Genomic DNA, 24,052 nt, shown 5'->3' with positions numbered 1-24,052 from the left:
AGTGTGAGCCACCATGCCTGGCTCCTAATGGTCATTTTGATAATACTCATTGAAGATAAAAAAGAAAATTGTGGCTGGGTGTGGTGGCGCATGCTTGTAATCCCGGTACTTGGGAGCCCTAGACAGGAGGATCATAGGTTTGTGCCCACCTCAGCTGCTTGGTGAGGCCCTCCCCAACTTTGTGTGACCCTGTTTGAAATTAAAGAATAAAAAATAGGGCTGAGCCGGGCATGGTGGCGCACGCTTGTAATCCCCACGCTTGGGAGGCTGAGACAGGAGGATCACACAGGTTCAAAGGCAGCCTCAGCTACTTAGTGAGGCTCTCAGCAACTTAGTGAGACCCTGTTTTAAAATAAAACATAAATAGGGCTGGGAGTATAGCCTGGAGGTAGAAAGCCTCTGGGTTTCACCCCCAGTACCACCAAAAAATATATATATATATTATTAATAAAATTAAAAAATAGGGCTGGGGGTATAGCTCAGAGGTAGAATGCCCTTGGGCTCTATCTCCAGTACTGCAACAATAACAAAAAGGCTAGTTTGTGTTTAGCACCATGTGAGTCGCAAATGAAGTAGAAGATAATTGTTTTCTAGTGGTTTACAGGTCTAGCAATAAAAAAAGCTAGTGTAAAATAGTGCATGGCTTTTATTTTATTTTATTTTTAGTACTGGGGATTGAACCCTGGGCATTCTACCTCTGAGCTACACCCCTAGCCCTACTTTATAGTCTCATTAGGAAGATGAGAGTCTCACTGCTTGCTTGAGACTGTCCATGAACCCCGTGCAGCTAGTGCATGACATTAAACACAGGAGCAGAATATGCGCAAAGAAAAAAGAAGCTGGGCACCTGGTTCAGGCCTGTAATCCCAGTACTTGAGAGGCTGAGGAAGGAGGATTGCATGTTTGAGGACATCCTCAGCAACTTAGTGAAGCCCTGTTTCAAAGTAAAAATAAAACAGCTGAGTGTATACCTCACAGGTAGAATGCCTGTTAGTTCAGTCTCTAGTACTGGGAAAAAAATAAGAAAAAGAAAAGACAGATGAAAGTTGTTTCAGTAACTTTTATTGTAGACCAGGGATTTGACTCCAGTTTTGAGGTGAAAATTCAAATAATGAAAAGAGAAGAGTAAGGGCATTTTATTTTATTTTGGCATTGTGGACTGAATCTAGGGACATTCTTCCTCCAAGCTCTACCTCCAGGCCTTATATTCTTTTATTTTGAAACAGGGTCTCTGATTTGCTGAGCTTCTGACTACATTCCTTAGGCTGTCCTCGAGCCTGTGACTCTCCTGTCTCAGCTTCCCAAGTACTTGTTATAGGTGTGTGCTATCACTCTCGGCTACAATTTTTGTTTTCTTTCTTCTTTACCATCTGCTGAGAGGAATGAGAATTCTGATTATTTGGATTTCAGTTAGGACTACCTTTAGTGCCTAAAGTAGGACAGATTCTATTTATTGGTCATTCCTCACTCCACAGAGTTTCATAGTAATGAAATCAAACTCCAAAGAGTAAGTGTTTAAAAAAAGCCTGTTGGGTCTGGGTGTGCTGACACATGTTTGTAATCCAGTACTTGGGAGGCTGAGGCGGGAGGATCCAGGATTTCAGACCAGCCTCAGCAAGTAGTAGGACTCTCATCAACCCAGCGAGACCCTGTTTCCAAGTAAGAAATAAAATCAGGGTCCTAGTATAGCTCAAAGGTGGAATGCTTCTGGGTTCAATCCCTAGTGACCCCCCCCCCACACACACACACACTCATACACACAGCCCATTGGGGGAGATTGTTGAAGGCCTGCAGACTAAAGAAGATGGACTTAGTATATGGGACAGAGGTGAACATTCCTTCTTCACATCCCAAATCATTGCTTGGTATAATCCAGGGCTACTCCGAAACACATGGCAGTAATTGATAATCAAGATTAGTTTGGAGCATCTTGTAAGAGATGAGATTTGGATGGAGGTAGGTTTAGAAGCAAGTCTTTGGTTAATACAAAAATACTTAATGAGCCGGGCATGGTGGTGCACGCTTGTAATCCCAGCATTCGGGAGACTGGAGGAGGATTGTGGTTTGCAGACAGCCTCAGCTACTTAGGACCTCCACAACTCAGTGAGACCCTGTTTCAAAATAAAGAATAAAAAATTGGGCAGGGGGTATAGCTCGGAGGTCAAATGCCTCTGGGTTCCATCCCCAGACCCGCAAAAAAAAAAAAAAAAAACTTATTGTAGACTTGTTAAATATCTGATTAGCTTTGAGGTATAAAGTCCCTGTACTCAAGGAGCTAGTTCATGATCTGGAGGGAACACCTTTTTTTTTTTTTTTTTTTTTTTTTTCAGGTCTGGGATGGAACCCAGGGGCATTCTACCTCCAAGCTACAGCCCTTGCCCTTTTTTTTATTTTTTATTTTGAAACAGGGTCTCACTGAGTTGCAGAGGGCCTCACTAAGTAGCTGAGGCTGTCCGTGAACCGCGATCCTCTGGTTTCAGCCTCGGGAATGCTGGGATTACAAGCGTGCAGCACCATGCCCTGCTGAGGGAACACATTTATAAGTGGTTATTTTCAACTCCAAGTGAAAAGTACAGTATCTTCCTGTATATGAGGTGTTGTCCCAAGATTGAGGAAGGACATAAAGTGTACCAGGTTGTGAAGCTTAAAAAAATCAGGGGGGGCCGAGTGTGGTGGCGCATGCTTGTAATCCCCGCGCTTGGGAGGCTGAGACAGGAGGATCGCGCAGAGACAGGAGGATCACGCAGGTTCGAAGCCGGCTAAGGAGACCCTGTTTCCAAATAAAAAAGTATAAAAATAAGTACTGGGAGTGTAGCCCGGAGGTAGAAGGGTTTCCAGGAACCTTGGTACCACCAAAAAAAAAAAAAAAAAAAAATCAGCGGGGGATATACTGGTGATCAAACCCCAGGGGCATTCTACCTCCGAGCTATACTCCTGACCTTTTCTTTTATTATTATTTTTCATTTTGAAACAGGGTTAGACTAAGTTGCTGAGTCTGTCCTCGAACCTACCATCCTCCTGTCTCAGCCTCCTAAGTACTGAGATTACAGGAATGGACCACCATGACCTGCTACAATTTTTAGTGTTATTTTATTATTTATTAATTAATTTATTTATTTATTTTCTGTCGGTCTGGGGATGGTATCTAGGGCATTCAACCTCCAAGCTATATTCTCTGCCCAATTTTTTATTCTTTATTTTAAAACAGGGTCTCTCTAAGTTACAGAGTACCTAAGTAGCTGAGGCTGTCCACAAACCGCTATCCTCTGGTCTCAGCCTCCCAAATGCTGGGATTACAAGCATGCACCACATCCTGCTTATTATTTTTTATTTATGTATTTTTAAATTTTGAAGCCAGGTGTGGTGTGCAAGTTTATAATCCCAGCATTTGGGAGGCTGAGACAAGAGGATCACAGTTCTCAGACAGCCTCAGCTACTTAGTGAGACTCTGCAACTCAGTGAGACCCTGTTTCAAAATAAAGAATAAAAAAGAGCTGAGGCTGTAGCTCATAGGTACAATGCCCCTGGGTTCCACTCCCAGTACTGCCAAAAAAAAAAAAGTAATTTAGAGCTGGGCATGATGGTACACACTTGTAATCCCAGTACTTGGGAGACTGAGACAGGAGAATGGCATGCTTGAGGACAGCCTCAGCAATTTAGAGAGACCTTTAGCAATTTAGTGAAACTGTTTCAAAAAAATAAAAAAGAACTGAAGTGAGCTGGTTGTGGTGGCACACTAATTCCAGCGCTTAGGAGGCTGAGACAGGAGGATCACACACTTTTGAAGACAGCCTCAGCTACTTAGTGAGGTTCTTAGAAACTTAAAAAAAAAAAAAAAAAAAAAAAGAACTGAACTGAAGTGTAACTCTGAGGTAGAAAGCTCTGGGTTCAGTCTCCAGGACCACACACATACAAACAAAATAATTGGGAAAGTTTTGGATTTAGGAGATTTCAAATAACTATATAATTGTGTTAAATAGATTTTCTCTCTCTCTCTCTCTCTCTCTCTCTCTCTCTCTCTCGTGTGTGTGTGTGTGTGTGTGTGTGTGTGTTGTGTGTGTGTGTGTATGTATGGAGGGGGTTACTGGAGATTAAACCCAAGAACATTTTACTTTTTATTTTATCGTGGCACTGGGGATTGGACCGAGGGACATTCTACCTCTGAGCTACAATTCCACCCCTACTTGTTTTTAATTTTGACTTGGAAACAGGATCTCACTAGGTTGATGAGCGTCCCATTACTTGCAGAGACTATCCTCAAACCTGTGGTCCTCTTTCTTGTCTCAGCCTCCCAAGTCCTGGAATCACAGGAGTCCTCTACCATACCACGCTTTTACTTTGTTGTTGTCGTTGATTATAAACGTAGGCTACCTGCTTCCTCTCCCTCTCCTCCCTCTTTCTCATTTCTCTCCCTTCCTCATGCTCTTATAATGGGATTGGACTCAGGGCCTTTTACATGGATGTAATCTACATTCTCCTCCCCTAAAATATATCCTCAGGTGGTAAATTATTTAAGCAGCTTGGTGAGTTAATACTTTATGAATATTAACAGATGACTTTTTTTTTCAGTACTGGAGGTTGAACCCAGGGGCATTCTACCTCCAAGCTACACCCCAAGCCTTAGTATTTATTCTTTATTTTGAAACAAGGTCTCACTAAGTTGCAGAGGGCCTCACTGAGTAGCTGAGACTGGCCTTAAACCTGTGACCCTCCTGTCTCAGGCTCCCAAGTACTGGGATTACAAGTGTATGCCACCATGCCTGGCTCCTGACTTGGAAATTTTTAGATATGGCTCTCTCTCCTAGCCCTGGTACTAGCAATTGAACCCAGGGATGCTTAACCACTGAGCTACATCCCCAGTCATTATTATTTTTATTTTGAGACAGGTCTCAGTAAGTTGCTCAGGCGCATATCAAATTTGCCATTCTTCTGCCTTAACCTCCTGAGTAGCGGATTTATGTTCTAAAATCAGTATATAAGAAGATATTGGAGATGGATGTGGTGGTACATGCCCATAATCCCAGTACTTGAGAGGCTGAAATAGGAGGATTGCAGGTTTGAGGCCAGCACACTTTAATTTAGTGATAATCTCAGTAACCTAGGGAGACCCTGTTTTTTAAAAAACAAACATAGTGTGGTGGTAGCACAGGCTTGAAATCTCAGTACTTAGAAGCCTGAGACAGGTGGATCACACAGGTTTGTGACCAGCCTCAGCGTCTTAGTAAGGCCCTCCTCAATTTAGTGAGACCCTGTTTCCAAATAAAATATAAAAAATAGGTTGGGAGTATAGTCCAAAGGTAGAGGTCCCTGAGTTCCATTCCCAGGACCACAAAATAAATAAGTAAGTAAGTAATAAAAAATAGGGCTGGGTGTAGCTTGGAGGTAGACCACCTCTGGGTTAAATTTCTAGTACCACACACAAAAAAAGAAGAGAGATTAGGCCTGAAAATATTTGAGATTGTTACCTTTTATAGTATTTATGGTATTTTAGTAATTAATTTTATTCAGAATTATAAATACATATGTATACTATAATTGATTATATAAATTTTATAGGGTAAATTTTTATTTATTTATTTATTTATTTATTTATTTATTTATTTTGCGGTACTAGGGATGGAATAGGTGCGTTCTACCTCTGAGCTACATCCCGAGCCCTATTTTTTATTTCTTATTTTGAAATGGGGTCTCACTGAGTTGCAAAGGGCCTCACTAAATAGTAATTGAGGCCGTCCATGAACCATGATCTTCCTGTCTTAGCCTTCCAAATGCTGAGATTACAAGTGTGCACCACCACGCACAGCTTGGTAAATCATATTTAAATATTGAGTCAGATTAATATTTTGGTTCTTGGGATACTAGCAAATTTTAGGTTGAGCAAAACTTCCTGGTTCTTCTGTCACTCATAATATTATTATTTCCAGTTCTTCAATAGTATTTTTCTAGAGCCACAAGTTTCTTTATGATATACAGTTGTCTTTGCTCTTGAATGTTTTGTGTGTGTGGAAGAGGGTAGGAATTGAACTCAGGGGTATTCTACCTCTGAGCTACAACCGAGCCCTATTTTATTTTTTAATTTTGAGTCAGGGTCTCACTAAGTTTTAGTATTATTATTTCCAGTCCTTCATTAATCCGTATTTTTCTATAGCCACAAATTTCTTTGTGATATACAATTGTCTTTACTTTTTTGTTTGTTTGTTTTTGGTGGTACTGGGGGTGGAACCCAGAGGCTTTCTACCTCCGGGCTATACTCCCAGACCTATTTTTATATTTTATTTGGAAACAGGGTCTCACTAAGTTGCTGAGAGCCTCACTAAGTAGCTGAGGCTGGCTTCCAACCTGCATCCTCCTGTCTCAGCCTCCCAAGCGCGGGGATTACAAGTGTGCGCCACCACACCCGGCCAATTGCCTTTACTTTTGAATGTTTTGTGTGTTAGGGAGTTAGTGATTGAACCCAGGGGCATTCTATCTCCAAGATATAACCAAACCCTATTTTATTTTTTATTTTTTTATTTTGAGTCAGGGTCTCACTAAGTTCGTTCGTTCGTTCCTTCCTTCCTTCCTCTCCTTTTTTTTTTTTTTCAGTACTGGGATTGAACCCAAGGGCATTCTACCTTCAAGCTACACCCCAGCACTATTTTTTATTCTTTATTTTGAAATAGTGTCTCACTCACTAAGTTGCAGAGAGCCTCGCTAAGTTGCTGGGGTTCATGGCAATCCCCGAGTACTGGGATTACAAACATGCACAACCATGCCTGGTTGAGTAATGACTTTAAAAATACTGCAAGAATATTACAAAGACCACCTGTATACTTTTCATCCAGATTCTTCAGTCAAGATACATTACCATATTTCCTTTTATCTGTCTTCTCTCTCTCTCTCCATATACACACTTTTTTTTTTTTTTTTGGTGGTACTGGGGTTCCTGGAAGCCCTTCTACCTCCGGGCTACACTCCCAGACCTATTTTTACATTTTTATTTGGAAACAGGGTCTCCTAAGCCAGCGCACGGGGCTGGCTTCGAACCTGCGCGATCCTCCTGTTTCTGCCTCCCAAGCGCGGGGATTACAAGCGTGCGCCACCACGCCCGGCTTTTTTTTTTTTTTTTTTTTTTTTTTTATGGTACTGGGGATGGAACCCAAGGGCATTGTACCTCCAAGCTACACCCCAGCTCTATTTTTTAGTCATTTTATTTTATTTTTGGTACTGGGAATGGATGGAACCCAGCGGGATTCTATCTCTGAGCTACACTCCCAGCCCTGTTTTTTATTTATTTATTTATTTTTAAACAGGGTCTAACTAAGTTAGCTGAGGCTGTCTCGCAAGATCCTACAAGCCTGTGTGCCACCACACCCGGCTCTAATCCATTTATTATTTATTTATTTATTTATTTATTTATTTATTTATTTTTGCGGGTCTGGGGATGGAACCCGGAGCATTTGACCTCTGAGCTACATTCCCTGCCCTGTTTTTTATTCTTTTTTTGTTTGTTTGTTTTGGTGGTACTGGGGTTCCCCTGCCCTGTTTTTTATTCTTTTTTTGTTTGTTTGTTTTGGTGGTACTGGGGTTCCTGGAAACTCTATATCCGGGTTGTACTCCCAGACCAATTTATATTTTTATTTGGAAACAGGGTCTCTTAAACCAGCAAGGCTGGCTTCGAACCTGCACGATCCTCCTGTCTCCGCCTCCCAAGCGCCGGGATTACAAGCGTGTGTGCCACCACGCCCAGCCTTAATCCTTTTAATTTTTTTAATTTCTTTATTTTTATTTTTTATTTACTTATTTTTTTGGTGGTACTGTGGATGGAACCCTTCTACCTCCTACACTCCCAGATCTATTTTTTTATATTTTATTTGGAAACAGGGTCTCTTAAGCCAGAGAGGCTGGCTTTGAACCTGTGTGATCCTGTCTCCGCCTCCCAAACTCAGGGATTACAAGTATGCGCCACCACACCCGGCCTTAATCCTTTTAATTTTGAAACAGGGTTCCACTGAGTTGTAAAGGGCCTTGCTAAGTAGCTGAGACTGTCCTGGAACCAAGATCTTCTGGAAAGCTGGGATTATAAGTGTGTGCCACCACACCCGGTTCACACTTTTTTTGAACTATTTGAGAGTATATTACAGATATAATGACCTACTCAATACTTTGGTGTCCGTTTTCTAAAATCAAAGATATTTTCCTTATATAATTATATTACTTTGAGTTATCATATCATAAAATACAGACTGTGTAGACTCAACAACAGAAGTTTATTTTTCACTATTAGATGTTGGAAAGTCTGTGATCTAGGTCCTGTTGAGTTTCTGGTGAGGGTACAAGGCTTTCATTCTGGCTGGTAGATAGCTGTCTTTACTGGGCCTTTATTTGGCAGAGGTATAGGGGCACTGGCTTTCATGTCTGGAGGCTCTGCTCTTATGACCTCTTTTAATCTCTCCCCCCCTTAATACTAAGGATTGAACCCAGGGGCGTTCTACCTCTGAGCTACATGCCCTATTTTTTTACTCTTTATTTTGAAACTGGGTCTCACTGAGTTGCAAAGGACCTAAGTAGTAGCTGAGGCTGTTTGGGAACTATGATCCTCCTGTCTCAGCCTCCCAAATGCTGGGATTACAAATGTGCGCCACCATGCCCAACTCTCACTGGGCTCTTTAATATTATCTCCTTCTAGGTCCTGTCTCCAAATACAGTTAACTTTAAGGGGCTAGGGCCTCAACAAATGCATATTAGAGGGGCACAGTTTAGCTATGCAGCAAGAGTTTTTATCTACACAGCTACTAAAATCTGGAAATAAATATTGGCTAAAAATTACCATTGAAGCCAGGCATGGTGGCGCACGCTAATAATCCCAGCACTTGGGAGGCTGAGACAGGAGGATCACACAGGTTTGAAGCCAGCCTTAGCTACTTAGTGAGGCTTTCAGCAACTTAGTGAGACTCTGTTTCCAAATAAAATATAAAATAGGTCTGGGAGTATAGCCTGGAGGTAGAAAGCCTCAGTGTTCCACCCCCAGTACCATCAAAAAAAAAAAAAAAGAAAAGAAAAGAAAAAATGACCATTGAAGCTGGCTTTGGTGGCACAAGTTTGTAATCCCAGCCTTTAGGAGGCTGAGACAGGAGGATTTGAGCTTCACGCACAGCCTCGGCTACTTGGTGAGGCCTTTGCAACTCAGTGAGACCCTGTTTCAAATTAAAGAATAAAAAATAGAGCTGGGAGTATAGCTTGGAGGTGGAATGCCTGTGGGTTCCATCCCAGAGACCCCCCAAAAAATTACCATCGAGCTGGGGGTGATGTCACACACTTGTAATCCCAGCATTTGGGAGCCTGAGACTGGATGATTGCAGTTCAAGTACAGCCTCAGCTTCTTTTTGGGGGCGGGGGGCAGTACTGGGGATGGAACCCAGAGGCATTCTACCTCTGAGCTGCTACATCCCACCCCTATTTTTTATTCTTTATATTAAAACAGGGTCTCACTGAGTTGCAAAGGGCCTCACTAAGTAGCTGAGGCTGGCTTCATACCTGTGCAATCCTCTTGTCTAAGCCTCCTGAATGCTGGGATTACAAACTGTGCCACCACACCCAGTTTAATCTCAGCTACTTAGTGAGGCCCTCTGCAACTCAGTGAGACCCTGTTTCAAAATAAAGAATAAAAAATTGGGCAGGGGGTGTAGCTCAGAGGTCAAATGCCTCTGGGTTCCATCCCCAGACCTACAAAAAAAAAAAAAAAAGCTGGGAGTGTGGCTCAGAGGTAGAATGGTCCTCAGTTTCATCCTCAGTACTACTGCTGCTGCAGCTGCTGCTGCTACTACTACTACTAGTGCTACTACTACTAATAATAATAAAATAAAATTTACCATTGAGTCAGACGCCATAGTAAATGCCTTTAATCCCAGTAATTGGGAGACTGAAACAAGAAACTTGCAGGTTTGAGACCAGTGCACAATAATTTAGTGAGACACTGTTTCAAAATTTTAAAAAAGGGCTGGAGGCCAGGGTTGGTGGCTCACGTTTATAATCTCAGTACTTGGGAGTTTAAAATAGTAGGATTGCAGGTTCAAAGCCAGCTTCAGCAATTTTATAAGGCTGTAGCAACTTAGTGAGATTCTCTTTCCAAATAATAAATTAAAAGGGTTGGGGATGTAGCTCAGAGTTAGAATGCCCATGGGTTTAATACCAAGTAACTAACATCACACACTTACACACATGCATGCGTGCCTGAGGTCTAAATCATTGATAGATTGTTCCTGGCTTCAAGCCCTGTTAGTCACTCTCCCATACACACATATGCACCACCCCCCAAAAAAAGGTGGAAGAAAAAAAAAAAGAAAAAGACTGTCATTGAATCTGCATACCTTACTTGGGTCCTGCCAGTTGTCCTAATAATGGTCTTTAAAGATCAAGTATTATATTTGCTGTCCTAATTCTAGTTTTCCTTTTCTGGGAGCACTTCCTCAGTGTGGCTGTCTCTGTGGTTCATGACTGGTAAGATGTGGATATGGTTTTTAGCAAAGGTTCGTGTGCTAGAAGCTTGGTCCTCAGTGTGGTGATGTGGAGTGTGGCGGAATCTTGTAAAGGTGGGCCTGGTGGGCAGTAATGAGGTCACTGGGGTAACAGCCTTGGAAGGTATTATTCTGGTGTCTTTAAGTGATTTAGCTTTCTCCCTGGCAAGACTGGCCAAAGCCTGATCTTGAATCCCTCTGGCTTCCTGTCTTGCTGTGTGAGCCCTTTCGTCCATGCTTCTACCATGACACCGTCTGCCCCTTTGTGGTGTAGCCAAGGGGCCTCACCAGAGGTCAAGTAGCTGGGTCCAGTTCATCTTGGACTTTTAGCCTCCAAAATAATGAGCTAAAAAAACTTATTGTCGGTGTTTATTATCCAGCCTCAAATATTTTATTAGAGCAACAGCAACAAAGGGACAAAAACAATTACCTGGATTTTTTTTTTTTTTTTTCCTGCGGGTCTGGGGGTGGAGTTCAGGGGCATTCGACCTCTGGACTATACCCCCTGTCCTATTTTTATTCTTTATTTTGAAACTGGGTCTCACTGAGTTGCAGAGGCCTCACTAAGTAGCTGAGGCTGTCCGCGAACCGCGATCCTCCGGTCTCAGCCTTCCGAATGCTGGGATGACAAGTGTGCACTACCACGCCCGGCTCTAATCAAAGTTTTAAATACATTAATAAACAGATCCATTGGATCATTTGTTTGTTTACTCATCTTTCCTTATATCCATGTAAAAAAAACTGTGAGAATACTATTTTGGAATAAGTTAAACTAAATAAAAATGATTCATTTAATTTTTGTTGTCTTTTCTGGTCTCCAGCTGCCTATCCCCACCGTTTGAATCTCTTTTACCTTGCCAATGATGTCATCCAGAACTGTAAAAGGAAAAATGCAATCATATTCCGTGAATCATTCGCTGATGTACTTCCTGAAGCAGCTGCCCTAGTGAAGTAAGTAAATTCTTGTTGCTCTTTGGGGTCTAAGATTAGAACATTTAGGATTTTAGTTTTCTTTTGATCTATCTCCTGGTCATACTATATGGATGGGCTTCTTTCAGACCACTGCCTCTGTTTTTCTCATTTCTTTGGTGTGTTGCAGGGCCTAACATATGATAGGCAAGCCCTCTATCACTAAGTATACTCCCAGCCCTTTTTTTAAATTTAATTTAATTTATTATTTATTTATTTATCTATTTATTAATTTTGGTGGTACTGGGGTTCCTGGAAGCCCTTCTACCTCCGGGCTACACTCCTGGACCTATTTATTTATTTATTTATTTATTTATTTATTTATTTATTTATTTATTTATTTATTTATTTGAAACAGGGTTTCTTAAGCCAGCACAGCTGGCTTTGAACCAGCGCCATCCTCCTGTCTCCGCCTCCCAAGCACGGGGATTACAAGCATGTGCCACCATACCCGGCTTTTTTTTTTTTTTTTTTTTTTTGGTGGTACTGAGGGTGGAACCCAGGGGCTTTTCTATGTCTGGGCTATACTCCCAGACCTATTTTCTATTTTATTTGGAAACAGGGTCTCACTAAGTTGCTGAGAGCCTCACTCAGTAGCTGAGGCTGGCTTCGGAACTGTGCAATACTCCTGTCTCAGCCTCCCAAGCACTGGACTAATAAGCTTGCGCCATCACGCCCAGCCAGCCCTTTATTTTTTTGACATTTTAATTTCTTCTTCCAGAGTCTTCCTAAAGTCTTGCCCTCCCCCTACAAAATGATGTAATTAAAGAGAAATGGAAATATCTTTTCTAAGTCCATATTGATTTATTTTTAGATTTTGTTTTTCCCCCAGTATGGGAGATTGAACCCAGAGGCATTCTACCTCCAAGCTATACCCCCAGCCCTATTTTTTATTCTTTATTTATAAACAGGGTCTTACTAAGTTGCAGAGGGCCTCACTAAGTAGCTGAGGCTGGCTGCGAACCTGCAATCTTCCTGTCTCAGCCTCCCAAGTATTGTGATTACAAACTTGTGCTACCACGCCTGGTTCTTAGCTGAATTTTTCTCCAGCATTTCTCACAGTGTATTCCTGTGAAATGGTCAAATAAAGAAGGGCTCCATGCTTAAGTTTAAGTTTGAGAATGATCCATACTACCTTCCTACTGCAGAATTAGAGTACAATTATCATATCAAGGATTTCATTTCAGCCAGGCACGATGGCACGTGCCTCTAATCCCAGTACTTGGGGGGCTGAGACAAGAAGATCACAATTTTATAATTCTGGTATCCTGTTTCAAAATAATAAAAAATAGGGCTGGGGGTGCAGCTCAGAGATGGAATGCCACTGGGTTTCATCCCCAGTACCACAAAACAAAGCAAAAAGAAAAAACAAGCAAAAAAAATTGCTTAAAGATTTCATATGGAAGGATAAAATATCCAAAGTTATTTTTCAAAGAATTTAGAGGCTAGAATTTCCCTACCAAGCCAGGATGGTGGTGCACACTCGTAGTCCCAGTACTTAGGAGGCTGAGACAGGAGGATCGCAGGTTCACAGCCAGCCTCAGCTACTTCATAAGACCCCCCACAACTTCGTGAGACCCTGTTTCAAAATAAAGAATTAAAAAAAGGGCTAGGAGTGTAGCTCAGAGGTAGAATGTCCCTGAGTCCCATCCCTTTATCACAAAAAAAAAAAAGCAATTGCTGGGAGTGGTGGCACTTGCCTGTAATTGAGACTGGAAGATTGCATGTTCAAGGACAGCCTACTGTCATCAACTTAGTGACCCCTGCTTAAAAATAAAACTAAAAAAATAGGGCGAGGGTATAGCCCAGTGGTAGAATGCTCCTGGTTCAATCCCCAGTACTATATCCCAGTACTATATATGTAACTAAAGTGGTTTAAAACAAAATTAAGGATTGTGTAGTCTTTTTTTTTTTTTTTTTTTTTTTTCCAGGTCTGGGGATGAAACCCAGGGGCATTCGACCTCCGAGCTATAACCCCTGCCCTATTTTTTATTATTATTATTTTTTTATTTTATTTTATTTTTTTTTTGCGGGCCTGGGATGGAACCCAGGGTCATTCAACCTCCAAGTTACACCCCCAAGCCCTACTTTTTATTCTTTATTTTGAAACAGGGTCTCATTGATTTGCAGAGGGCCTCACTAAGTAGCTAAGGCTGTCCGCGAACCGCGATCCTCCGGTTTCAGCCTCCCGAATGCTGGGATTACAAGCGTGCGCCACCAGGCTGGGACCTATAAGAATATTTCTGACCTAGATTTTTCCACTGGCAAGTTTACCAGATATTGAAGGGGAAAAAAATCATTTCAGAGACAAGAAAAGAGAATACTCCTCAACTCAATGACACCAGCATAATCCTGACCAAAACCCACCAAGAAAAACATGGAAAATAAAACTAGACAACTGTAGCCGGGTGTAGTGGCGCATGCTTGTAATCCCCGCGCTTGGGAGGCTGAAACAGGAGAATTGCACAGGTTCGAAGCCAGCCCCAGCTATTTAGTGAGGCTCTCAGCAACTTAGTGAGACCCTGTTTCCAAATAAAAATCGAAAATAGGTCTGGGAGTATAGCCCAGAGGTAGAAAGCCTCTGGGTTTCACCCCCAGTACACACACACACACACACACACACACACACACACGCACACACACACAACTAGACAACTGTACTCACAAGCATAAAAGGCAAAAAGCAAACCAAAAAGCCCGGCATAGTGGTGCATGCTTGTAATCTTAGTATTTGGTAGGCTGAGACAGAAAGATTGTGCAGGTTTGCAGCCAGCCTCATCTACTTAGACCCTCTGCAACTCAATGAGACCCTGTTTAAAAATAAAAAATAGGGCTGTGGGTTTGGTTCAGATGTAGAATGTCCCTGGGTTCCATCCCCAGTACTGGGGGGGGGGGGGTGCCTGGGCGTGGTGGCACACACTTGTAATCCCAGCATTTGGGAAGCTGAGAAAGGAGGATCAGGGTTCCTAGACAGCCTCAGCTACTTAGGCCCTTTGCAACTCAGTGAGGCCCTATTTGAAAATAAAGAATAGCCAGGCGTGGTGGCGCATGCTTGTAATCCCCGCACTTGGGAGGCTAAGACAGGAAGATCACACAGGTTCGAAGCCAGCCTCAGCTACTTAGTGAGGCTCTCACCAACTTAGTGAGACCCTGTTTCCAAATAAAGTATAAAATAGGTCTAGGAGTATAGCCCGGAGGTAGAAAGCCAAAAAATAAACAAAAATAAATAAATAAAAAATAAAACATAGGGCTGAAGGTCCCCTGGTATCCATCCTCAGTATGCAAAAAAAAAAGGTTAGAGGTGTAGCTCTGAAATAAAAATTTTAAAAAGCCACCATATGAGATGGATGGACATTACAGTTTTATTTATTTATTTATTTATTTATTTATTTATTTATTTATTTATCTATCTATCTTTTGGTGGTACTGGGGGTGGAACCCAGAGGCTTTCTACCTCCGGGCTACACTCCCAGACCTGTTTTATATTTTATTTGGAAACAGGGTCTCACTAAGTTGCTGAGAGCCTCACTAAGTAAGCTGAGGCTGGCTTCGAACCTGTGCGATCCTCCTGTCTCAGCCTCCCAAGCGTGGAGATTATAAGCGTGAACCACCATGTCTGGCAATTACAGTATTAAAGAAACCCTTCTGGGATCTAGCAGTGTTTCTTTATATTTTTGTGGGTTTTTGTTTTTGTTTTTTAGTGAGTGTGTATATATATATGAGTGTGTGCGTGTCCTGGAGATTGAACCCAGAGGTGTTCTATCTCCATGCTATATCCCAGCTAGATTTTATTTCTTATTTGGAAATAGGGTCCCACTAGGTTACTGAGAACCTTGCTAAAGTTGCTGAGGTTAGGTTTGAACCTCTGATCCTCCTGTCTCAGCTTCCTCAATGCTGAGTTTAAAAATTACAAGCATAGCTGGGCGAGGTGGCACACGCTTGTAATCCTAGCATTTGGGAGGCTGAGACACCAGGGTGATCACGATTCGCAGACACTCTCAGCTACTATTTAGTGGGGCCCTTTGCAACTCAGTGAGGCTGTTTCAAAATAAAGAATAAAAAAATTGGGCTGCGGGTGTAGTCAGAGGTAAAACGCCCCTGGGTTCCATCCCCAGTAACACATACACACAAAAAAAGATTAAATTAATTACAAGCTGGGTGTGGTGGCGCACGATTGTAGTCCCAGCATTCGGGAGACTGAGACCAGAGGATCGTAGTTCGCAGACAGCCTCAGCTACTTAAGTGAGGCCCTCCACAAATTAGTGAAAGAGCTCCTGGTACCATCCCCCCAAAATAAAATACTATAAGATAGGTCCCCAGAATAAAAGGCTGTTAATACCTTCATGGAGGAAATTATAAATTCTTACAGAAAAAGGATAAAAATTAGTGTGTGAATGTGTACTTTAATAAAAATTCCAACAGGACATTTTGAGAAACATTTTCCACTGATTCTAAAATTCATATAAAAGAATATCTAAAATCGTATAAGCCTTCAGGTTGCTAAAACAAAAAAACATAAACTAGGTAGGGTACAAACTACAAAAATTTGGGCTAGGATGTAGTTCAGTGGGAAAGCATTTGCCTTTTATGTATGCGAGGCCCTGGGTTCGACCCCCAGTACAAATAAAGAGAAGAGGAAAGAAAAAATATCCAATTTTACTTATTTATAAGTAAGCTACAAGCCGGGCATGGTAGCACACGCTTGTTATCTCCATGCTTGGGAGGCTGAGACAGGAGGGTCACACAGGTTCGAAGGCAGCCTCAGCTATTTAGTGAGGCTCTCAGCAACTTAGTGACACCCTGTTTTCAAATAAGGTATAAAATAGATCGGGGGCGTAGCCCAGAGCTAGAGGCTCCTGGGTTCTTTCCCCAAGACCACACACACACACACACACACACAGTAAACTACAGAAAATTATTCTTCACAGTTCAGGAAGCTGTAAAGTCTAGGATCAGTATGCCAGAAGATTAAATACCAGTGGGGGCCTGCTTCCTCATAAATGGCTATCTTCTTACTGTAATCTCCCGTGGCAGAAGGGGCACACAAGTACTCTAGGCCTCTGATAAGACCACTGATCACCTCCCAAAGGGCCCCACCTGGGGGCTAGAGTTTCAACATATAGCACATATGGCGCACACTTGTAATCCCAGTACTTGAGAAGAGGGTCACAAGCCTCAGGCCAGTCTCAGCTACTTAGTGAGGCTCTCCACAACACAGGGAGACCCTGTTTTGCAATAAAAGATCAAATGGGGCTGGAGGTGTAGTTCAGAGTAGAATGCCCGAATTCAATCATCTGTACCTCCCCAAAGTACTGTAATCCCAGTACTTGAGAAGAGGGTCACAAGCCTCAGGCCAGTCTCAGCTACTTAGTGAGGCTCTCCACAACACAGGGAGACCCTGTTTTGCAATAAAAGATCAAATGGGGCTGGAGGTGTAGTTCAGAGTAGAATGCCCGAATTCAATCATCTGTACCTTCCCAAATTACAAATGAATCATGGTATATAAAATAAAACTTTAAAGCTGGGCATGGTAGCGCACGCTTGTAATCCCCGCGCTTGGGAGGCTGAGACAGGAGGATCACACAGGTTCAAAGCCAGCCTCAGCTACTTAGTGAGGCTCTCAGCAACTTAGTTTCCAAATAAAGTATAAAGTATAAAATAGATCTGGGAGTATAGCCCAGAGGTAGAAAAGCCCTTGGGTTCCACCCTCATTACCACATGCACACACACACAAAAAGACCCTGTTTCAGAATAAAAAATAGGGTTGGGGTGTAGTTCAGAGGTAGAATGCCCCTGGTTTCCATCTCCAGTACTGCAAAATAAATAAATAAATAAACAAACAAATAAATAAATAAACTTTAAAATGTTTTGATTTGGGTGTATGACTGAGTAGTTGGGGCTGGGTGGAAGATGTTCTTAGCATGCATGAGGTCCTAGGTTTGGTCCCCAGCATCACACACGCAAAAAAAAGCTTGAAGAAAATATGAATATTTTTATGATTATAGGGGAGAGAAGACCCTTAAGACATAGAAAACATTCCTGTCATTCCTGCTGCTTGGGAGGCTGAGCAGGATTGGAAGTTTGAGCAGACCCCAGCGTGGTGACGCACACTTGTAATCCCACCGTTCGGGAGGCTGAGACAGGCAGATCACAGTTCTTGAACAGCCTCAGGTACTTGGTGAGGCCCTCTGCAACTCAGTGAGGGCCTGTTTCAAAATAAAGAATACAAAATAGGGCTGGAGGTATAGCTCAGAGGTAGAATGCCCCGGGGTTCCATCCCTAGTACTGCAAAAAAGAAAAGAAATGTTTCAGGCAACTTAGGGAGATCTTGTCTCAAAATAAAATAAAGATAAGGGATGTACCTCAGTGATAGAGCACATGCCTTGCATGTGGAAGTCCCTGTTTTATTTTTGTTTGTTTGTTTGTTTGTTTGTTTGTTTGTTTTTATTGCGGTACTGGGGATGGAACCCAGGAGTATTCTATCTCTGAGCTATACCCCCAGTTCTATTTTTTATTCTTTATTTAGAAACAGGGTCTCACTGAATTGCAGAGGGCCTCACTAAGTAGCTGAGGCTGTCCTCCAACCTTGATCCTCCTGTCTCAGTCTCCCAAGTACTAGGATTACAAGCGTCCGCCATCACACCAGGTGTGAAGGTCTTGGGTTCTACCCCAGGTACCACAATAACAGAGAAGGCTTGGTGGGCCTAAAGGAGGAAATGTACATATGTAGATGTAGTTCTCAGTCAAGACTGACTGAGAACCTGTCGGTCTTGTCTTTCTTGGTCTCCATCTGACCAGGGGAAGCAGCCCTTTGGTCTTTAGTCTCAGTAGAAAGTGCAGAAAAAGTTCTCAGAAGTTCAGAGGGTAGAACAGTTTGGAGCTTTAATTTCAGTATGAGGAAGTTGTCCTTGAGTCTGTTTCACTCATCCAATTATCTTGGATTGTTTTGTTTTGTTTTTTTTGGTCCAGGTCGTTCCTTGCTCGTTAAATTGTTAACCTAATGTTTAAAATTAATTAATTAATTTATTTATTTATTTTGTGTGTGGTACCAGGGATGGAACCCAGGGGCATTTTTCCTCTGATCAATACCCTCAGCCCTTTTATTCTTTATTTTGAAAAAGAGTCTCACTGAGTTGTAAAGTTGTAGTTGAGGCTGTCTGTGAACCTCCATCCTCCCGTCTCAGCGTCCCAAATGCTAGGATTACAAGCATGCGCCACCACACCTGGCTCAACCTAATCTTTTAAAACACCACTTTTGTCTGCTAACACACTCCTATTTCAGATCCATCACAGAGTTCAACATAATCATTCCTAGCCTTTTTGTCACTAATAAGTGTTGAATAGTGTTTAAGATTTTTTTAGCCCTGTCACTGCATGGTGGCACACACTTATAATACCAGGACTGGGGGTGGGGCTAAAACAGGAGGACCTCAAGTTTGAGGCCAGCCTTAGCAATTTAGTGAAAAATAAAAAGAACTGGGGGGGCAGCTCAATCGTAGAGGGCCCCTGAATTCTATTTCTGGTATCACCAAAATAAATAATTTTTTTCTTTTGCCCTGGACAAGAGAGGAAAAACATGTTTGGAAACAAGCATCAGGCCAGGCATGATTGCAGATTTTGTTGCAACCTCATTTTCAAATTTCTAGTTTAGGATATAGTTTGTTTCTTTTTCTTCAGGGACCCATCTGTCTCTAAGTCTGTAGAACGAATCTTTAAAATCTGGGAAGATAGAAATGTATACCCAGAAGAAATGATTGTGGCCTTGAGAGAAGCTTTGAGTAAGTACCTTTTCTCTTTCTTTTGAGAGATTTTTATTTTGTTTTTAATTAACAAAGTCAAGCATATTAAGTGATGGTATCTGTCTGATTATTTTCCTGTATTTGCTTTAATTATTTCATTGTGTTTAATAAATACTACCCTGTCCTTAGTATTAGATAATTTTTGGACAAGGTATTCTCGCTAAGATGTTCAGTAGTTAAGTATGTATTGGCAATCTTCAGACTCCATTTTGACTTAGATTTATAGTAAGTTGTAATACCTATGTTTTTTTGTTTTTAAAGTATTTAGGACTTTTGTATTTGCATGTCAAATAAATCATCGAGTAGAAGTCGGTGATAATCTGCTATTATGACCATCATTTGACTAGAAATTTGCTTTTATAATAGCATCTTCTAAGAAGCTGTTAAATTCTTTATTTGAATTTGTTAACTGGTATTTTTCAGCCTCCTGCCCTATTCTTTTCAGAATTGGTCATTTCATTGATTGAGAAACTGTTTATTTGACAGCTTCTTAGATCTGGTGAGCATTTCTTTTTTTTATATAAAAATGAAAGAGGAGGACAGAAAGAAACAACACAGTCTCGGATTGCCTTTTTTCATGCTACAACTTTGGCACTGAAGTGGACAGACAGAACAGCTTCCCATAATGCCAGATTGCAAAAACTGAAATGTTTTCCAGGTACCACTTTCAAAACTCAGAAGCAGCTGAAAGAAAATCTGAACAAACAACCGAATAAGCAGTGGAAGAAATCACAAAGTAAGGAACAAAAAATCTCAACTAATATAAAATTACCTCCTCTTTTTGGAGCAGAAGAAAATGTAGACCATTTGACATCGTACCTGACATAAACTGGGCAAGCCTGTGTTTTCCAGGCCTGGGAGGCTCCCAGTGACTTAAACAAGCCACCATGAAGTTACTTCTTAAAAAAACCACTGTTAAAGGAAATGCAGATGCAAGAGTAGTTGGGGGATTGAAAGAAGAAAAAAAAAAAAAAAAAAAAAAAAACCATGATAGTGCCCAGGCTAATTCTCAGGTTCAAAGAAGGTAGAGGCAGCTGGCATTCACAACAGAGCTGAAGAGGAGACTAGGCATTCAGAAGCATGTCTGTGGGAGCCATGAAACCCTCCAGATTTGGGGATACAACCCACCAAGTTAGACATGGGCCTCAAATCCTGGCAAGAAGCTCGCCCTCTAACTGGAGCTCCTGTTATGCTTGCTGTATAGACCCAGCATGAGATGAAGGGAGTGGATACTGCATGCAGTAGGCGGCTGTGGGCAGACTGAGGAGTAAATATTGAGAGACTGGAAGGTGTGGAGGGAACAAGGTAAAGACAGTGAGAATTGGGAGGTGGAACAAGCGCTCGGGATGGTTTGGCTCTATCAAGCATGTGATGCTCCTCATGGTTCAGGGAGTCCTCTAACATCCTTTTGGTCGTAAGTTGCATGCTTAGGAACAACGACAGTCGTCATTTCAGCCAAAGTACCACCACAGTGGTAATGTACTGAGGACATTCCTTGCCTGTGTTCACTATGAATTGAGTCAGCAGAAAAATAAATCCAAAGCTAAACACATGGAAATAGAGTTGCTATTTATAAGAAATTTTTCTTCAGCCATTACTCAGGATTAATTGGATGGCCTGTTCCTTTTAACACTCATACTTTGAGCTGTTAAGACCGTCTTACACTCAGTGAGACTATAGGAAAAAAGATACTTCCTGTATCTCACTCGGTTCCTCCAAACCAGTAATTCTAGGACTCTATGACTTCAGGGCCTGTTGGAGGTAAGTTGGCTAGGCCTATCTAAATAGTATATTTTTAAATTGACCACGCTTGGGAATGTTTAAATTTCATAGTTTGTTATTTATTCTAGGAATTACATTATGATTGAAATGTGCATGTTTGTCTAAGAGTACACCTTTATATTTCCTGGGTTTAATGAACTCTGAGTTCTTAATGATCTTTTCTTTAATTCCAACAGCTTCCTCGAATCCAAAAGCCGCACTCAAGTCTAAGATAGTTGCTGAATTTCGAGTAAGTTACAGAATATGTTAATTATAGCAAAGCATTAATTGTCCCTTTTACAGTTTTCCTGTTGAGTTCAGTAATATTTGCTTTTACTCAATTTATATCAGTTATCTTCTAACCAACTTGAATTGTTCTAAAGAAATCCAGATTGGGATCCGATTGCTTAAAATTGCATGTTTTCCTAATGTGAGAAATAGCCTTTATGGAGCTTGGTGTGGTAACCCACACTTGTAATCCCAGTACTTGGGAGGCTAAAACAGGAGGATTACAGGTTCTTGGCCAGTCTCAGCTATTTAGTGAGTCCATCTGGAACTTTGTGAGACCCTGTTTCAAAATAAAGAATAAAAGGAGCTGGCCGTGGTGGTGCACACTTGTAATCCCCATGCTTGGGAGGCTGAGACAGGAGGATCGCACAGGTTCGAAGCCAGCCTCAGCTGCTTAGTGAGGCTCTCAGTAACTTAGTGAGACCCTGTTTCCAAAAAAAAAATATTTAAAAATGGGTCTGGGAGTATAGCCCGGAGGTAGAAAGCCTCTGGGTTCCACCCCCAGTACCACCAAAATATAAAAATAAAAATAAATAAATTAATTGATTAATAAAATGGCTTTATTCTGAGGGTGTAACTTGGAGATAGAATGTTTCTAGGTTCAATATCCAGTAGCCCCCCCCCCAAAAAAAAAAAGAAGAAAGAAATGGCCTTTATCAACTTGGTTCTATGTTGACTTTTTTTTTTTTGGCAAGGTATTAGAGATGGAATCCAGGGGCATTCTACCTCTGAGCTATACCCCCAGCCCTCTTTTTTATTCTTTATTTTGAAACAGTGTCTCACTGAGTGGCAAAGGGCCTCACTAAATAGCTGAGGCTGTCCTTGAACCTCCATCCAGGATCTTGTCTCAGCCTCCCCAATGCTGGGATTACAAAAGTGTACCACCTTGCCCCGCTGCTGCTGCTGTTGTTGTTGTGTTTTTTGTTTTGTTTTGTTTTGTTTTTTGTTTTTTGTGGGTCTGGGAATGGAATCCAGGGGCATTCGACCTCCAAGCTTTACCCCTGCCCTTTTATTTAATTTTTGGTGGTACTGGAGATGGAACCCTTCTACCTCCGGGATATACTCCCAGACCTATTTTATGTTTTTATTTGAAAACAGGGTCTCTTAAGCCAGCGAGGCTGGCTTCGAACCTGTGCGATCCTCTTGTCTCTGCCTCCCAAGTGCGGGGATTAAAAGCGTGCACCACCATGCCTGGCTTATTCTTTATTTTGAAACAGGGTCTCACTAAGTAGCTGAGGCTGTCCAGGAACCGTGATCCTCTGGTCTCAGCCTCCCAAATACTGGGATTATAAGCCAGCATGTTCTTTTTTTTCCAGGTCTGGGGATGGAACCCAGAGGCATTTGACCTCCGAGCTACACCCCCTGCCCAATTTTTTATTCTTTTATTTTGAAACAGGGTCTCACTGAGTTGCAGGGGGCTTCACTAAGTAGCTGAGGCTGTCCGCAAACTGCTATCCTCCGATCTCAGCCTCCCAAATGCTGGGATTACAAGCGTGTACCACCACACTCGGCTTTTTATGTTCTTTATTTTGAGACAAGGTCTCACTAAGTTTAGGAGGGCCTCGCTAAGTAGCTAAGGCTGGCCATGAATCTGCAATCTTCCTGTTTCAGCCTCCCAAGAACTGGGTTTACAAGCAAGCACCACCATGCCCGGCTTCTATATTGAATTTATGCCAAGTAGGCTCATCTTTTTATGAAGCATTTCTAAATTAGACTTTCCTTAAGAATAATAGAAGACTGCCAGGCACGGTAATGCACGCTCTTAATCCCAGTACTTGGGAGGCTGAGACAAGAGGATTACAAATTTCAAGCCAGCCTTGACAATTTAGCAAGGCCCTCCATAACTTAGTGAGACCCTGTTTTCAAATAAGAAATAAAATTAGGTTGAAGGTTTAGCTCAGATGTTAAATGCCTCTGGGTTCAATCCCCAGCACCACAAAAAAAAAAAAAGGAAAAGAAAAGAAAAAGAAGAATAGAAGTTTGTATTAATATAACTAAAATTTTAAAAGAATCTAAATGAGCCTTTGTCTTAGTCTTAACCCTGTATCCATAAATTAGCATTAAATAATAAAAGGATTTTTTTTTTGGGGTCTGGGGATTGAACCCAGAGGCATTCTACCTCTGAGCTACACCCCCAGCCCGATTTATTTTTTTATTTGGAAATGGTCTCAGGTTGCTGAGAGAAAGAGAAAGGGGGGGGGGGGAGGAGAAGACACACACACACACACACACACACACACACACACACACACACACACGATTGATCTCAGAAGCATTCTTCCTTCAAGTTTAGTTTCTAGGCATGCACTACCATGCCCGTATGGATTTTTTTCATATATGGGTGCTACTGTGGATAAGTATGAAACTGAAAGTATAGTTTTGACATGAGAATTGATCATTGATATTCCTGACTGCCAGGGAAAATGAAGGGCCTTTTTTTTTTTCCACTCAGGGTCTTATTAGGCTTTAGTCTCTCTGTTGTTGTTGTTGTTGTTGTTGTTGTTGTTGTTGTTGTTGTTAGTGGTACTGGGGTTCCTGGAAGCCCTTCTACCTCCAGGCTACACTCCCAGACCTATTTTTATATTTTTTTATTTGGAAACAGGGTCTCTTAAGCCAGCAAGGCTGGTTTTGAACCTGCACGATCCTCCTGTCTCAGCCTCCCAAGCACGGGGATTACAAACGTGCGCTACCCCGCCCGGCTAGTCTCTTTTTTAATGGGGAGAGGTAGAAGACTTGAAT

The 24,052-nt window shown here is 41.8% G+C and overlaps 1 protein-coding gene across 11 annotated transcripts in view; it reads left to right on the top strand.

The window, feature by feature from the left end:
* Positions 1-24,052, top strand: part of RPRD2 (regulation of nuclear pre-mRNA domain containing 2) — a gene marked incomplete at both ends in the record, with an annotated part of 69,057 nt that overhangs the window by 18,458 nt on the left and 26,547 nt on the right. For 5 of the 11 annotated variants that reach the window (XM_080690588.1, XM_080690586.1, XM_080690592.1 and 2 more), the window contains 4 exons: positions 11,318-11,447; positions 19,143-19,243; positions 19,923-20,000; positions 21,223-21,275. In XM_080690588.1, the coding sequence (XP_080546714.1) occupies positions 11,318-11,447; positions 19,143-19,243; positions 19,923-20,000; positions 21,223-21,275 (362 nt within the window). Of the gene's footprint in view, positions 1-11,317; positions 11,448-19,142; positions 19,244-19,871; positions 20,001-21,222; positions 21,276-24,052 lie in introns of all 11 variants that reach the window. The other 6 variants (XM_080690589.1, XM_080690587.1, XM_080690585.1 and 3 more) reach the window with 2 other exon arrangements.

Source organism: Muscardinus avellanarius (assembly GCF_963383645.1).
Source record: "Muscardinus avellanarius genome assembly, chromosome: 3".
Lineage (NCBI taxonomy): Eukaryota > Metazoa > Chordata > Mammalia > Rodentia > Gliridae > Muscardinus > Muscardinus avellanarius.
The sequence above is the reverse complement of the archived record's forward strand: the minus strand, read 5'-3'. Positions and strand labels throughout refer to the sequence as shown.